This window comes from Numida meleagris, chromosome 3, assembly GCF_002078875.1.
Source record: "Numida meleagris isolate 19003 breed g44 Domestic line chromosome 3, NumMel1.0, whole genome shotgun sequence".
In the NCBI taxonomy this organism is placed as follows: Eukaryota; Metazoa; Chordata; class Aves; order Galliformes; family Numididae; genus Numida; species Numida meleagris.
The window spans coordinates 72,503,798-72,520,422 of NC_034411.1; the positions used below are offsets into that span (position 1 = coordinate 72,503,798).

At 39.0% G+C, this 16,625-nt stretch overlaps 1 protein-coding gene across 1 annotated transcript in view; it reads left to right on the forward strand.

Annotated features, from left to right (window-relative positions):
- MMS22L (MMS22 like, DNA repair protein) overlaps positions 1 to 11,475 on the forward strand; it is an 87,415-nt gene extending 75,940 nt beyond the window's left edge. The window contains exons 21-25 of the mRNA XM_021392043.1: positions 3,974 to 4,185; positions 6,354 to 6,520; positions 7,892 to 7,988; positions 9,121 to 9,288; positions 10,767 to 11,475. Of these exons, the coding sequence (XP_021247718.1) occupies positions 3,974 to 4,185; positions 6,354 to 6,520; positions 7,892 to 7,988; positions 9,121 to 9,288; positions 10,767 to 10,848 (726 nt within the window). The 3' untranslated portion in view covers positions 10,849 to 11,475. The remainder of the gene's footprint in view (positions 1 to 3,973; positions 4,186 to 6,353; positions 6,521 to 7,891; positions 7,989 to 9,120; positions 9,289 to 10,766) is intronic.

Sequence of the window (16,625 nt, forward strand, 5' to 3'; positions counted from 1 at the left end):
TGCTTTGGAGAAATTTAGACACGTTTACCAGTAATATGGGAAAGAACTGGAGCATAAAACTTATTTTAGAGGAGAAATAATAGTTTAAATACATATTGCAGATTATGATGTAGGTGCATGTAATAAGCATAATATACATAATAATGGACGAGATCTATTAGTGTTAATCCTGTCCAAAGACAGAAGATAGTTTACTTCTATCTGAATACAGGAGAGTGGTGAAAGATCTTCATTTTAAGTAGTGCTTGGCACATACATTTTCCAGTGATTTTAATGGGCCTGTGCAGGCTCAGCATTTGTCAGAGTTCAGACTTTAAAAGCCCTCCTGCAAGCCACATCTGTGGTCTGATATTTGAGCAAGCTTATTAATACATCTTGTGAATTATAGTGTGTGTTTAATAGGAATTGTACAACATTAATTGGTGAACAGCAGATTTATTCCAACAGCAGGACTGATATTATAAGTCATCATTAGGTAGCTTGGCATTTCTGCAGTGAATAGTTCCAGTAATCCATACTAATCGGTTCTTCGCTCTCCACAGGTGATTTACAGATATATGGATAAATCAGAAGAGAGGCAGCTCTGGCTACAAAAGGTTCCTGCAGTGAGCGTACACAGGAATCAGTTGCCTTTCTGTTGAAATGAGGAGCAGATGTTGTCATGCTCCTCTACTCCTCTTAAAATGTCTTTGGTTTTTGGTGGGGTTTTGTTTTTGTTGTTTTTCTTTCTTTAATCTCAGAAGATAACTAAAAAACACAGTTAATTAAAAAAAAAAAAAGGGAGAGAGAAAGAGAGAGAGAGAAGTGCTCTCAACTCTTTAATGTCCATCTGCTTTTTAGGGATTGTCCTAAGGGTCTGATGTGATTAATTTCAGATCTCTGGTCCAGAATTGCAATCCAGTAGCATGTGTTTCTTTTCTCTGTCATATGAACAGTAGCTTCCTTCATCTCTGTTAATTACTACTAGGATTTAAAAGAAGAAAGTACTCTGTGACCTCCTTGTAATTACACCCTTGGCCAGTGCTGCCTAGGGTAGTTTGCCATTGTACTCAGAGATTCACAGCCACCATGCAACACTGGTAGTTTATCCCTAGTGCCTCTTGGGATACAGTGGTGTTAAGCCTTGTGCAGGTCTGCTGCTCTCCAGGCTTTGTAAGAAAGGAGGATCCCAAAATAAGGAACACAGTATTGAGCTAAAGTCAGTGAGCTTTCATGTCCAAAAGAGAAATCCAAGTTAATCTATGGAAACTTTCAGCAAACAATGGAAGTGTGAGTGCCTAACCATCTGATGATTCTTGCCTGAAGAGGTTTGGTGCTGTAAATGTTCTCTAATGTGTAGAGGCTGATTCTTTTATTAAGCATACAGAAGTGTGTATTTCGGGGGAGCGGAGCTCTGGCTACCCACAAAATAGGTGATTTTTCTCATTGTTTTCATATGGAAGAGGTCATTTCTATCTTGGAACAGTTTAGCATTAGACTTGTAACTTCTATCATTAAATATGAAAAAGAAATGAGACTCTTCCTTACTGAGGAGAGATGTTGGTACTACTACGTGGTTTTAAAAATTGTATTTTTTTAAGAGGCAGCATCTCTGCCTGACCCACCAAAAAGGAACCTACAGAATGAAGTGGATTTCCATGAACAGTTCTCCTTATTGAGTATCAAGGGCATTCTTTATCCTCATCACGATTAAAAAAAACAATCTGGCAACTTCCATCCTTTTATTTTCTCTCTAGCAAACAAGAGTATCTTTGGTAATGCCTGTGGCAGGGTGTTGTTATTAAATTTAATCCTATCCTTCTCTTTCAGATTAATTTTATTCCCATCCCACACCTAAAAAAACAGAATCAGTTTACTTCAGCTCAAAAATGAAAATGCTTTTATGAATGTTCAGACTAGACTTGTTGATCCATCTTCTATTGAGTCTATTACAAGAGCTGCAAAAAGTACTGTTCCTTCAGAGACCTCAATTCTAGTATTTCTTGCTTATACTTGATAGATGGAATATCATTAGGATCATTTTTGTAAGAAGAGTAACTTATTTAATAACAACCATTTTTTTCCTTTTTTCATGATACAGTGTAGGATTTGTTGCTTCTCAATTTGAAGAACTGTCTTATTTCAGTGATTAGAATTATTAGTTCTCCACAGGTGTTACATTCTTTTATGCATTCTTACAGGTATCCTCTGTAAGATCACAGTGTTCTTTGTGTCCTTTTTATCAGATAGATTCTCACATGTTGTTGTGTAGTGTTGAAATGCTCTAGAGAGTTAACAGTGCCAGCTCAGATTATGGAATCATTTTCTTTGTTTGTGAGGGCTGGACTAGAGAAAGTGTAGGCAATTCTTCATTATGCCTGCTGCAGCATCTCGTTGAAAACACCAAACACTCAAGCTTACAAACTATATGATCACTAGCAGACTTTCTGAGCCTTCTGCTTGCCAAGCAGAGTCATCTTAAGAATTCTGATACAGAAGCAGCTGCCTTTTACTAAAAAAATTCTACTGTTGTAAAGCAAACGGATGAGAGCGTCTGAACTGCTTATTCCCTGGTTCGGGAAATGTGGCATTTATCATTGGGATGTACCGAAGTTTCCACGTAACTCCAGAGTCATGTGAAGTTCAACCCTTGCTGGATGTGTCTGTGTTCGGGAGAGCTGCCTACAGCAAATCTTCAGGCAGGTCCTGAAGCACCTCGTTCACTGAAACCCATTTTTCTTGTATTTGCATACTATGGAACCAAAAAGCTGTAACTCCCCATTTCATGAAAGTGCCAAGAAGCTATGTCTCACTCAGCCTGCCTTTTTTGCTACAAGAGTTGTTCTGTCATACTCACATGGAGAGACATAGACCAAAAACTTATGGGGACAGAGATCCTCTATAAAAAGCAACTGAAATGCTTTGTCAGGAGCTGGCAAGCAAAAGCAGTTTTCAGGTATTTCTGTGTTTTACACTTCAGAGTCTTGATGTATTCACTCGTATATTAGAGGTGTAACTTACCTCGATAGCCATCAGTGTTTGAGAACACACTCGTCCTACAAAGCCTGGAGTCTGGTTTGTGGTGTTAATGGTGGCTTAAAGTACTGTTCAAGTTGCTCCCTAATGATCTCTATGCTTGGACTTCTTTAGTATTGTTATTCTTGTTGGACAAAATTATTGTGAAAACTGATTTCTGAAGAGACTTCTATTGTACTGCTTACTGAGGGCATTGTCATAGGAGATAACTGGGCTTTTTTTTTTCTTTTTCATCCCTTAGTGATTCATTCTTCTTACACTTTTCAGTAACCCAGGGAATGAGAAGTGAATTCTTAACTTTTTCTCACAGACACTTTCACCATTAAGAGAAATACTTATTTTCCCACAGTTGTAACATCTACATATATATGCTGTGTAACTATGGGTAGTGTTTATGTAGTCACTTTCTAGATAAGTTTCTACTTTCCTAGATTTTTCTGCGTTAATAGAGACTATATTGGATAAGACACACTAGTTTTAGCTTTATCTTAAATGAATTTTTTAAAAAATCTTTAAATCCCTTACAAATGATGTCTTATTTACTCTAACTTGTTCACGCTATGAGCAAAATTTTTGTTAGGTCACTATTCTAGCTTCATTAGACCACATACGTAAGTGAAAAAGAAATTTGATGTTTTGAGCGCTGGCATGAAAAGTGAATGTCTTACTTCAGATTTGAAAGGAAGATTGTGTGGCCCAAAGATCATCTTCCAAGTATATTAGTTAGTCTAGTATAAGATTTTCTCTCCTTTGTAAGCCTTGTGCTAGCTCTGTCTTTAGCCATAGACCTGGTGGTTTGCTGACAGATACAGCAAATTGCTGATACTTCTTTGTCATGCAGTAGTTACTTGTGCAGCAGTAGTTCATGGAGTGTGTAATGAGTATTTAGCCTACTGTTGTTAGATTTGTTCAATAATAAGGATTTATTCAATTTCCCTCTCTTTTTTATCTTTCACAGGGCCTGTCCTTTATATGTTGTCAATCCCAAGCTCAGGGGGCCTATTTAAATCAACTGCTCGGGAGCATTGTTCAACAGTATTTTGGACGATTTCTCCCGTCTTCACCAACTGCACTTGGAGCTGGGCAGCATCCTATGCTGACTGCTTTATGTAGTTCCATTACAGTCCCTCAGGCGCTCCGTCTACGAAAGACCACTCTGCATGTCATAAAGTAAGGCCCAGTAATGAACAAAACATCGCTTATTTGGATTTCACAAACAGCTAATGAGAAAGAGAATGTCACTTACCATCTCAGTATCTGATAGTCAGGCTGTAGAAACAGCCTGTGAGTTACTCGACAGGGAGACAAGAAAGAGCAGAGCATATAGAGCAGGAAAGTAAAACTGAGAAGATCTGGAGACTGGTGAGAAAGTCATTGAGGATGGAGGTTCTGGACTATAATAAGAATAATACTGCATGTGGCCACATAAAAAGCAAGCACTCCGATATACATCAACCTATGGCTGCATCTCAGGCTGTGTTTAGGATCACCAAACCATAGGTGTCACAGTTGCCTGTGAATGGGAGGAGTAGATGCTATTGTATGTGTCAGGATATATAAAAACGTGCCAGCTACCAAGGGAAAATAAAAAATTTGGGGTATGTGTAGAGGTACAATCTGCAGTTCTTCGTCCATGTTGGGAGAAAAATTAATCTCCTTCAATTAAAGTTGGTTGCTTACATCTAAGGTACTTTTCTTTATTAAAGAGTGAGTGTACACATTGGTTAAAAGAATATCTGTGATGATCTCAGGTAGATATGGTAGGTAGTGCTGTAGGTCAAGCCTGTATTATTACATATTAAGGGAGTTAAGATTTCATAGTCTTGATTCTGACTTTTTTTTTACTTATGAGTACTCAAACTTTCTTATCTTAATAAAATTCTTTGTGAACGTGTGTGTGAATGTGTGAATTTTAAGCGTTATTGTGGAAAGAAAGTCCTGAATGTGTAATGGCATTTGGTGACTTGTAAGACATGAAACATTTCTTAGTGATCTGGGAAGAATGTCTTAGTCTGATTTCTAAACTGTGTGCTGGTTAGGAGGCAGTCACTAGATCTATCCATAAGTACATACAGAGTTCACTAGCCTTTTTGACATACAGAATGATTATCTTGCTGCTACACAGAGGAAATTATACCAGAGAAATGTATTATCCAAGTCAGATAATCCTTTTTGTGAAGAACACCACCCCAAAAAATGGTGTGCAATTTTCTAGTAAATTAATGGAACAGAAGATTTCAGAGATGCTAATATTAAAATGAGTTAGAACCACGCGGTGCAAGGAATATGGAAGCGTTATGATTTTTGTTTTTATGAGTTATAGGAGTGTGCATTCAAATATTCAGGTCTCTTGAAGTCAGTTTTTATTTTAAAGTGTAAACAAAGTTGTATAAGTATGCCTTATTAAGTTTTTAAAGGTATAGCAGCTTTTAATTGATGCATTGCTCAGCAAATGATGAGTGTGCCTTGTGTGAGTAGCTAATGGTAACTACTATTCCATATTTAAAAGTCATTTTGCAGGTTGTGTGAGTGCTTTTTCTTGACTGATGAATAAGTGTTCTGTATGTTTTACCTCCATTCTTCTCTTCTGGATGTTCCAATTTAAGTAATTGTCTTTAGATTTCAGTAAAGTCATCTGTAATGTCGGATCAACATTGGTTCAATCTTTCATCCTTTGGGGGTAAAAAAAAAAAATAACAAATGAAGTCATTGCAGTTGGGACTATTCAATGTGTGTGGTGTCAGAATTTGTTCTTGATGCAGATTTGCAGGTTACCTTTTATCTTTGTGGCAAATTTGTACTGGAGATGATTGTGTTAATTCTGATGAAGCAGAAGCAGGGATTCTGTCCCATTTCATCATACTGTTTTACAGAAATAACAGTACCAGTATAACAGCAGAGCTCTTACCACAAGTTGAATTGTGAGCAGACAATAGCACATAAAACTAAATAAAGTAATTGAACAACAGTTGTATTTTGAATATTTCAGAGTATTGGAGTCTAAACTCCTCCTTTTGTTCAGTTATTTTATGCCATATTTTAACTTTTATAGTCACATTTGGCTTTTTAACTATAATTATGACTGCTATTTCTCACTTCCCTCAGCAGAAGAGTCAAAAGACATCACTGCCCTGATAAATTGGGAGCTATTTCTAAGACTAAGATAAATAGAAGCCATTACGTGAGTCTAGATAAAGATAGAAATCTATGTAATAGGCCTCCTGCTGAAATATCACAATATTATTTCCAATTACATGGTGCTTGCATTGAATGGAAGAAAAAAAGGAAAAAAAAAAACATATCTCAGGCTGTTGTTTTGATTTGTTTTGTCTTCCCAGTGAAAACTACATGCAGTTCAAAGGTAGCGCTCCACCTCCTCGCTTGGCCTCAGTCCTTGCTTTCATTCTTGAAGTACTTCAGAGAACCCAGACCAGTGAATTGTGTGACATTGAACTGGTTCTCCCAGCTGTGTTGAAGTGCATGGTATTGGTTAACGAGCTACAAGGTGAGCTGCTTGTTTGCTTTAAATACATCTCCGTACACCTGTAAGGTTTTCATACTGCTGAGCATCTTTCATTCCAATGTACAAGCTGTTCCTGGTTTTTTTCAGTTTACGAGGATGAGGTGCATTACCCAGATGAAGTGGACAGGCTTTGTTTGTTCATTAAATAATCTGTTCTCTGAGACAGGAATTTCTCTCTGACTCAAGTGCTCTGATGGATTCCTGACAAGTTGATCCTTAGTTTGAAGAGCATTTCCCATCACTCCCACCTCATTTCTCCCAGACTCGTAACTGTGGAAGTTTTCTTGCACCTAAAGATTTTAGACCAAATAATACTAGTGTATGTTCTCCCCTAAGAGACATCAGAAAGCAACATGCTACACGTAATCCATTTTTGAAGGGATCTTTGACCCTTTTTTTTTTTTTTTTTTTAGCATGTTCTGCTTGGTAGTGACACCTGTATTTTTAGCTTCTTAAAAAATACTCTATTCACCTCATAGTTGTGTAAAGAATGTGAATGTGCTAAGAATTTCCACTCTTTGCTGCCAGTAAAGATGTTAGGCAAAGCGGGGATTCACCTCTGACTTCTCCTGGGAATTTTGACTAATAAAGCAATTTTTGATGCTTTTCTGTAAAAGCTTCAGGGACAAGATAAATTCAGGGGATTAGCTGAATCAGCACACACCTTTGTTCCCCCTTCTGCCATTGTAGCCACAGCTGTCTGAAGCTGGAGCAGAATGAGCTGAATGTCCTGTGCTGCTGCAGCCACCAACTCACAGGACTCCACCATACCCTTGTAGAGAAGTTGCAGCTCAGTTACACTGTTGTAAAGAAAGAGCTTTATCTTGCAACTGGAATATCCATTTGGAAGAAATAAATGGAAGAAAACAGTGGGCTCTTTTGTTGTTGTCTGGAAAAAAAAAAAAAAAGGATGGTATTTGGAACACTTATTGAAAGAACAGCTATTCAAAGTAGAGAGTAGATCTGTATAGCTTTGGGCAGGTTATAATGCCATGACTGGTTTTCCTCATTCCAAACATAGGAGCAATTAAGGAAAAAAAACAAAACTTAAATTTAAATAAAAACTCTATTTCCACTAAGAGTGTGTGTCTCTGTTCTGACTTAAGGAGACAATGTTGTACTTAAAAATCTGTATGTTTAAAGGATAATGGTGGTGAAAATTGGACTTTGCATAAATCTGAAATTCATGCTGTTCTTATAGCCAATCTAGCTAACTACTCTGTCATTTTACTTGCATCAAAGTAAGATAAAAACCATTATTTTCTCATTTAAAAATTGTAGTCTTCATGAAAGACATTCTCCAGATGGTCAGTTCAAGAGCTCTGTGTGAATCTTCTGATTTTTCTTTTACAGTTAAAAAAATATCTACAGTCATTGTGCAGTACATGGTACAAGGCTGCCAAGCAAGGTCAGGAGGAGAACATGCCACCCAGCTGACTTCTGTATTTAGGTAACCAGAAAATATGCCAATTGGCAGTGAAGTTACTGCAATCCAATTGACGGCAAACATGTTTTTTTAAAATAACTAATTATCCTTAACATACTGCATTGTCACTTGTTTATGGTACTTAAATTGCGTTACTTTTGGCACTGGTTTTAAACATAACTTGGCCAAAAAGCCAGAGCAGAAAAATAGAGAAACATATCTGCTTTTTCATGGATTAGGTACTGTTTTGAAAGGACTACAATAGAGAGCTATGCTGCTGCTGCAGTGGGAAAATCTCCTTATGAGTGGTGCTGCTGTGTAACGTGCTATAGAGGATGTGCACGCCTAATTAGAAGTGTACATAACAAAGATCAAATCCTTATACAACGAGCTTTGTTTATTTGTTTGTGACAAATGAACAGATTAATTTAATGTCAATTTGACTTATTCCATACCTCAGCAAAATGAATCCTCTTTCTCATGTGGATGCGGTAGAGGAGATGTAGGAGCTAAGAACCAAAGACATTTTGCAAACCTAAACCCTGCTGCTGTATTGGGTAATGTTAAGATGAAAGCCCCTGAGAGATTTGCTGACGCCTCCACATGGGTTGTATCACTTTCCTGAGATGTTTCACTCTTAGGGTGTAACTTCCCAGTCAGATGTCATCTGTGATCATTAAATACCTCAAACCCTCAAACAGACAAATGGATGCACTTCCATCCCATGGTCTGCCCTGCCCAAGATCCAGTGGAGCTTTATAAGAAATGGTGATGTTGTTTCTGAAGACTTTGATCTAGATATCTTGTTTTGCTGGACTTTTTGGTTAAATAAGAACTCCATGTTTCAGTTTTCCATGTTTTCCATTCAGACAGATGCGTAACAAACTAAAGTGCTCCGGAACAAGTCAGCCCTGGTGAAACAGCAGCAGAATCTGCTGATTTGCTTGAAAATAAACGTGTAATTTTTTCTTAGCATTAGCCTTCAAAAGCGTGGCTTTGTTTGTAGAAAGAATTGCATATAGAGTATTTCAGTGTAACAATACGATCACTTCCGTGCAACCAGATTGCTTGTTCTGCTCAGATTCTTCAGTTGTTCTTGGCATGTTCTCTGCATCTAGTTCTGACCTTGCATTAAATGCCTCTGTGTCCCCCTCAGGCAGTTTATCCAGGACTACACTGCAGTGTATGATCACCGGGTGTTCAGCATTCTAGAAACAGTGGCGGTCTTGGATCAGACATTAGTTACCAGCCTGATTCCCACGCTGACGCAGTCTCTGAAGGATTCAGAGTACAAACAAGGTCTTGGAAGAAATGCTGCACAAAGGTTTGGGTTTTTTTCTATTTAATACCACATTTTGACAGTGAAGAGTAGAGGTAGGTTCTCTTGAAAGCAAGTAATGTTAGGCGGCAGTACAGATGCTCAAAAATCAGTGATTTTTAAGTGTGTTCAGCCAAAATCTCTTTTACTCAGACCTTTCATGGTTTTAGGCCATCTACATCTGCTAAGTATTTTCAGAGATTATGACACTAGGGCTACAAACCCACATACAATTTAAGCCAGGCTGCCTCGGTTCACTATACTGTGTGTTGTTAAAATACAGGAAAAAAAAAAAAAAAAGAATTCCTGCCCCAAAGGATATTCCTATAAGCCCCTGTTTTAGAGAACATTATGGTTTATATACAACATTACAGTAAAACCAGGTACGATCTGAGATGCTTGGGAAAGAAATGCCCATGGCTCAATTTCAAGAGTTCTCTCATAATATAAATTTATGAGAATTGTGGGTATTCAGAACAGCCTGGCCTCCTCTCTGACAGGCACAACAGAATCACACTTTCTCCATTTGCCCCCTGAGAACTTAGGACGGAAATATTTCGCTTGTGAATCCATTTAGCCTTAGAAAGCAATGGAAGCTGAGGAGAGCAACTCAGCACAGATGGCGGCAACTCTTGGTGCAGATGCAGCACTGAACTTTCAGCAACCATATAAATGTTGTTACAAAAACCCAAAAAGCTCCGCACAGTGTGGCACCTAGACCAAAAGGGCTCCTTCTGTTAGGTCTCCTAACTGGAGTGCAGGGCCTTGAACGATTTGAGAGTTGAGGCCAGGAAGTGGCTTCAGTGTATGCATTAATGCACATACTGAGAGCCCTCATATTATAGATACTGGTCACACCTCAGGCTGGAGAAGTTTTGAAGTAAACTTTGGCAATGGCTGGGTTAGGGGGAGAAATAAATAAATAAATAAATAATATAGATACTGCCAACAAGAAAACGGAGTTGTGCAAGAATGTAACTCAGGAGACATTAAAGGTTACTTAAGGGGTATTCGCTTTCTGTTTAATGAAAAACATGTAAGTCCTTTATAATTGTATTATTCTCTTTTTTATTGGCTTTTTCTAATAAATGCATTTGTTTTATTTAAAGGAGTTCACACTTGATCAGACTGAAGGACCATTATATGCAGGATTTTCATACTACCCGCTTTTGGTCTTTTGATGATGTATAGATTTTCATAGTTTACCAAGTAAAAGAGACATCTAAGCATTGTCACAACACTGGTAGCTGCAAACCATGCTATTCTCTTTCTTCCAACTCGGCCATGCTAAAAAATCACAGCAAACAAAGCTGTGGATAGCTAAGGAAAGAAAAAGTTATTGTGGGTTAGTAACCCCCATGTAATTAGTAATTAGTGTAATTAGTGGGTTAGTAACAAACGTAATGCATGTGGGAATTACAGACTTTACTGCTCGAGTATGTGAAATTGTTTGAGTAACGTTACATTCTTCTGTTTTTCAACAGAGAAGCCTACAAAAGGCTCTTAACTCACCTCTCGGAGGCTGGACAAAATGAGATACAAAAACTGGAAAATGAGGCAGGTTAGCAGTGCTGGTGATCATCCTTTCCCCTTCAGCATTCCAACACTGTTGATACCTAAATCTGTTCCATACAACACACTAGCCAGGTTCTTTATACCATTTTTTTTCAAGTTATGTATTTATTTTAATGATTTCTGTAGTAGTTGAATATTGTCATGCATCTGAAGAATAACTCTTAGTATACTACTGCACAGTGATTGAAAGAAATGGCAAATGTGTTAAATTATCTATATGAGCAGAGCCTGGATTGCACCATACAAAGCAGGGTTTAAAAATAAGTACATAATAATTTGAGAAAACTCAATTCACATTGAGTCCTGACCCTCTTAACACTGTACTTTTGAAAGCCTCATTCAGTATGTTCATAAGAAAGTTGTAACTTCGTAACTTCTAATTTATTATTTTAGAACAAGAGAAACTTTTCTGTAGTTGTGAATTTGCTGAGTGCAGGGCACCCTCCAGGAAGTGAGCCAGTATGGCAGAGCTATCATATGCAAATGAGGGCTTGTAGTATGTTGCACAAAATGTACATAGCTGTCTTAACCTTCCATGTTATTTAAAACTCTTTCAGTTTCCAGTCTGTAATCTCCTCTGTTATGTTTGTGGGTAATAAAAGAAAACAAAGGTTCAGGTTTCTTGTCCTCTTCCTTTTCATTACTGTTCTTAATTTTAACCCGGAACTTACAGCAATCCCATAATTTTATTTCTTAGTTGTGACAGTGTTGATTAGACATATAACTTAGACTAGGTGTAAATAGTTTAAGAAAAGGGAAGAGAGATCAGATGGGATTCTGAAGGAAATTCTCATTTGGGAAATTTATTTCATCTGACCATAGGTCAGCAATTACTTCTGTTTGTTTGCCTGGAAAGCCGCATTTCCAACTATTTTGGATTATCTCTTGGGTCTTTCCAGGACGGGCCCAGCTCTGTAACTTTTCTACATTTTCTTCCAAAGTTCTTGAGAAACTTTCACTAATGCCTATGGAATTCCAGTGCTTCACTTCCCACAGCAACCTGAAACTTATAAGCTTTACGCAGCTACTGGCAGAACTCTTGGAACAATAAGTTTGCCTTTCATGTCAACACTGGTGAACAGGCTGCTCGCTTCTAAAGTTATTCAGTTAAAAATAATTTTTCCTTCCCATTGTGTCTTAAACTTCACAGAATTCCCTAAGATCTTGTTCTGAGCAGCTTCACTTTTGTTACAGTAATCTTACCCAGTCTGATCAGATAGTCTTCTGCCCTAAATCAGCTATCTTTACTTCAGATAGTGCAGTTAACTAAAAGCCTCTTTAAAGCTACTTAATAGCACAGAACGTGGCGGTTCTTTTCATTATGAAAGTGACTTACTGAACTCGCATTGTTGCTCCTTGTAAGTTTCTGTACCTGGGAGGAGTTTGATTCATCTCATGAGAATTGTGCTTCTAAAAAGCTTTAAAATTAAATAAATAGAAACTAAAAAAAAAAAAAAAACACCTCTGAGTGAGATTAATAGACGTCTTTGAAATTTGAGCCCTGCCACCCAGATTACAGAGCAGATGTCTGACTTGTAGTAATATTTCCTGAAAGTAAAACCTTTGACTTAGAAAGGATAGAGCAGATTAACAATCTACTAAACACATCATTAAATGATTTGTTATAGGGCATATTTAATACTGGCTGTAGTGGTTGGAAGTTCCTGAAAAAGCAACACAGCTTTTTGCAAATGTATGACAGCTCTTACTGCACAAGAAACTAATTTAAGCAGTTTGGAAATTATCATCCTTCTCTGTCAAAAAGTTAATGTGAACAGAAATAAAGCATTTTGCATCGTATTCATCACCCACTGCCAAATGGGCAATTTGGTTGGGCCTAATTATGCGGTATGGACAGTTGCAGATGTGACTGACAGGTTTGATAATATTAATCAGATGAAGGCTTGCAGGGTATTAGTCTGGACTGACCTACCACGTATACAACAGAACAGCAGTCCAAAATCAGTTAGAAAAAGAGAGGAAAGTGCTAAATTTAGTTTTCTATACTGTACTTAAAGACTGAAAGCCACTATGAGCTAAAATAAATTATACAGAGAGCATCTAATTAGATACAGCAACATTATAATACATATTGTCTCGTATATATAATATATAAAGGTAATTTAGGAGACAACACTATTTAAACTGTATGATGTTGAGTATGAACAGTTTGGTTTGAAAACAGTAAGAAAAATTTACCTTTCTTGTACAACGCATGGGGAACTGCTTAAACTACGGTAGGAAATCCTGGAAAGCTTCTGCATGAGCTCTGCCACTGACAGGAGCAGTTTATCTGTGTATAGATGCAAGGTTCAGCTCTTGGCATTAAGCAGGACACAGGAGCAATATCCTGGCGGCATGGAGCTTGGTTCTGTGGCAGCTGACAATGTCACCTCAAGGTATAGCCAGCAGATACTTCAGTGTGCTGCAGTTTGGACAGCAGCTGAGAAGCATTTTTATCCCTCAGTGTCTCCCTAATGTTCAACATATTTAAGCTTCTTGCTCCTAAGTAGTTTTCCTAGCAGTGTGTAGGGGTGGTTTGCAAGTGTTTTAGATTTGTGCAGGACCCAAGCAGATGCCGCTGGCTTTACTTGCAAGTCATATACCGACCTCAGAGACTCCCTGAGGAGATCTTCATTTCTTTGCATTCATTGGACAGGCACTTTCAGAAGTCTGTCTTCAAGGCTGTGCAGGGAAAAACCCAGGGAGCATCAGAACAGAAATCCTTTGCAGACCATAGGGTGTAGATGCATCACTGCCTTGCCCTGCGTTAGTTTTTGGATTCTTTGTTTCTCAAGAGCAATGGATTACCAGGCACTTCCACTAACTGAGCAGATGTAGTTTGCAGGATGATCTATCTGCTCTCCACTAAGCAATATAGATCATAAAATCACAGAATAGCCTGGGTTGGAAGGGACCTTAAAAGTCATCCAGATCCAACCCCCCTTTTGTGGGCAGGGTTGCCAACCACTAAATCAGGCTCTGGATCAGGCTGCCCAGGGCCCAATTGAGCCTGGCCTTGAACATTAGTTACAGTCATTGCAGGGTCACCAAACTTCATTGGTGTTTTAACAGAATATCAAATCTCAATAAGACCTTCCTTCCCCAAAACCTGTTGTATGGTCCACACCCAGTGTCTCCTTTGGTTTAGAAGCGCAAATGTTAATGACAGGATCCTTCTCTGAAGAACAGCAGCCATGAGCCTTGTGGGCATTTTCTCCACTGATGTCAGGGGCCCAAGGACAACTGTGCCCTTTCCTTTTTGCAATATATGGGAATGAAGAGCTGAATAGAAAGTATTTCTCTATTTTCACTATTCCAGAATTTAGGATTCTGATCACCTCTGCCCCACTGTGATGAGAAGCAGATGTCCAGCCCATCGCCAGCAAGGGCAAGGAGAGGGAGGTCTGGTTTCTCTTTCCTTTAGTAACCCTAAAATTACTGAAAAATGAGGGGAGGGGAGAGAAAGAAGCCTTCTGTTCAAAATTCACATCCAATTTCCATCAGTCCCACAAAGCTGTCCATCTATTTTATAAGAATTCCTCATTTTTATTGTTATTAAAGAGCAGGAGTGTGATAATTTAAATTACTCCTTGCTTTCATTTTCCATGACAAAAAATAGTGGGGGGAAGGCACTTGTTTCAATAAAAGAGCCTCTGAAATAGAAAAATTTACGCCTTTTATGCTGGAATAGAGCAGCAGATCTGTGCAAAGAAAAAGGTTCTGCATATCTGCTGTAATTGCACAGAAGAGGAGCTGCCAACAGCAGACGCTACTTAGGGAGTCATTTAGGGAACTCCTATAACTGTCCACCTAAATGCAGTGCATTTCCCTCAGGAAACAGAAAAGAGGTTTTATTGAGCTCTGTTTTTGCTCCTTTCAATAGCTTCGGAAAATTATGTATGCATGGGTATTTTCATTTTGATTATATTTTATAATTTTTAACTATTACTTAAAACTCAAATTCAGTGTAATCGGCCCATCTGTTAGCAATGGTTATAAAATTATGCTATGACATACTGACACCGCATCAGATTTCTAATCTTCAACATAATTAGGCTTGTTTTATGATGAATGACTGGGATATGGCTTTTGTCTGCTTGAGCAGCTTGGAAGGGATAGCCCTTCTGTAGACTCAATATGTGAAACCTAAAGGTATGCGTAACAAAACCACCGCCACCCCAGGTCCTGCACCACAGCTGTGTGTCATTGCAGACCTTCAGAAATGCCAGCAGAGTAGCTCCATGTCACAGCCAAATCCGCTGCACTGTTCGGTCCATCAGCCCTGACCTCAGACACACGGCCTTTCCTGAACAGTGTCACCTAAACAGGCATTACAAGCCCGAGTCTGCTAAACTCATTGATTTTATAAAGAGCCAACCAGGGCACCAGTAGAAAAATCAGCTCAGCTTTCAATTACTGCTAAAAGAAGAAATTTGTTCTTCAGTACTTCCAAGTGTTGCAACACAACCTAATCTACCTAGGTAAGAGTTAATGTTTTAAGTACTTTAATTTTGCAGAACTTAGGCTTTTCTTTTTCAAGGACACATTTTAAAGGGGAAAAAATCCACATAAAGAGCGTTTTTGCAATATAAATAATGTATAGTTTCACAGAAATAACATAATTAAAAACTGTAGGAGCCCTTTATACATCTCTGTGCTAAACTTTCTGCAGACTTCCTCCACTACGAACCCTGACTGCAGATGAAGTGTTTGAACCTTGCCCTCTTAATTTATTCTACATTCTAATTTTCAATAAACAGATGCCGCCTCTTTCCGTGCTTGTTTCCACATTGTTCCACATTCTGCCTGTGTTGTTTCTGCATGTGTGAATATTCAATTATCCACTTCTCCATGATTCTGCGACTGATGTACTAAATGTCTGTACAGGTTTGGGGGAAGGGAACTAGAGATGGCAAAACTTAAGGAAAAAAAGAGTTACAAAAGTTTGAATGAACCTGGGAGGCACTTTCCCTGAAAGCCGCTAAGCTAAAATCATAAGGAACAACTCTTAATGCCAGGATTCCGAACACAGTAACGCATGGACTGCCTGCACACCGCCTCACAACACACACTGGTTTCTTTGCACAGCGCTTGGCTGTGAAAGGCTCAGCAGAGACCAAAGGGGCAGAGGAAGCTGTTCGTGTTGGTGTCCTCTTGTTGCTGCTGCTGCACCACGCCATGGAATCACAGAATTATTAAGGTTGGAAAAGACCACTAAGATCACCCAGTCCAACCGTCAGCCCACACCCACCGTGCCCACTGACCGTGTCCCTCAGTGGCACGTCCACACATTTCTTGCACACCTCCAGGGACAGTGACTCCACCACCTCCCTGGGCAGCCCATGCCAGTGCCTCACCACTCTCTCTGAGAAGTTAATAATAATATCCTAATATTCAACCTGAACCTCCTCTGGCACAACTTGAAGCCATTCCCTCTAGTGGAAGCTGACCCTCACCTTGCCACAGCCTCCCTTCAGGGAGTTGTAGAGAGTGATAAGGTCTCCCCTGAGCCTCCTCTTCTCCAGACTGAACAAAGCCAGTTACCTCAGCCGCCCTCCATCAGACATGTGCTCCAGACCCCTCACAGCTTCATTGCCCTTCTCTGGACATGCTCAAGGGCCTCCACGTCTTTGTTGTAGTGAGAAGCCCGAACAACGCAGTTACTTGAGGTGCAGCCTCACCAGAGCTGAGAACAGGAGGACCATCACCTCCCTGCTCCTGTTGGCTGCACTATTTCTGATAGAAGCCAGAATGCTGTTGGCCAT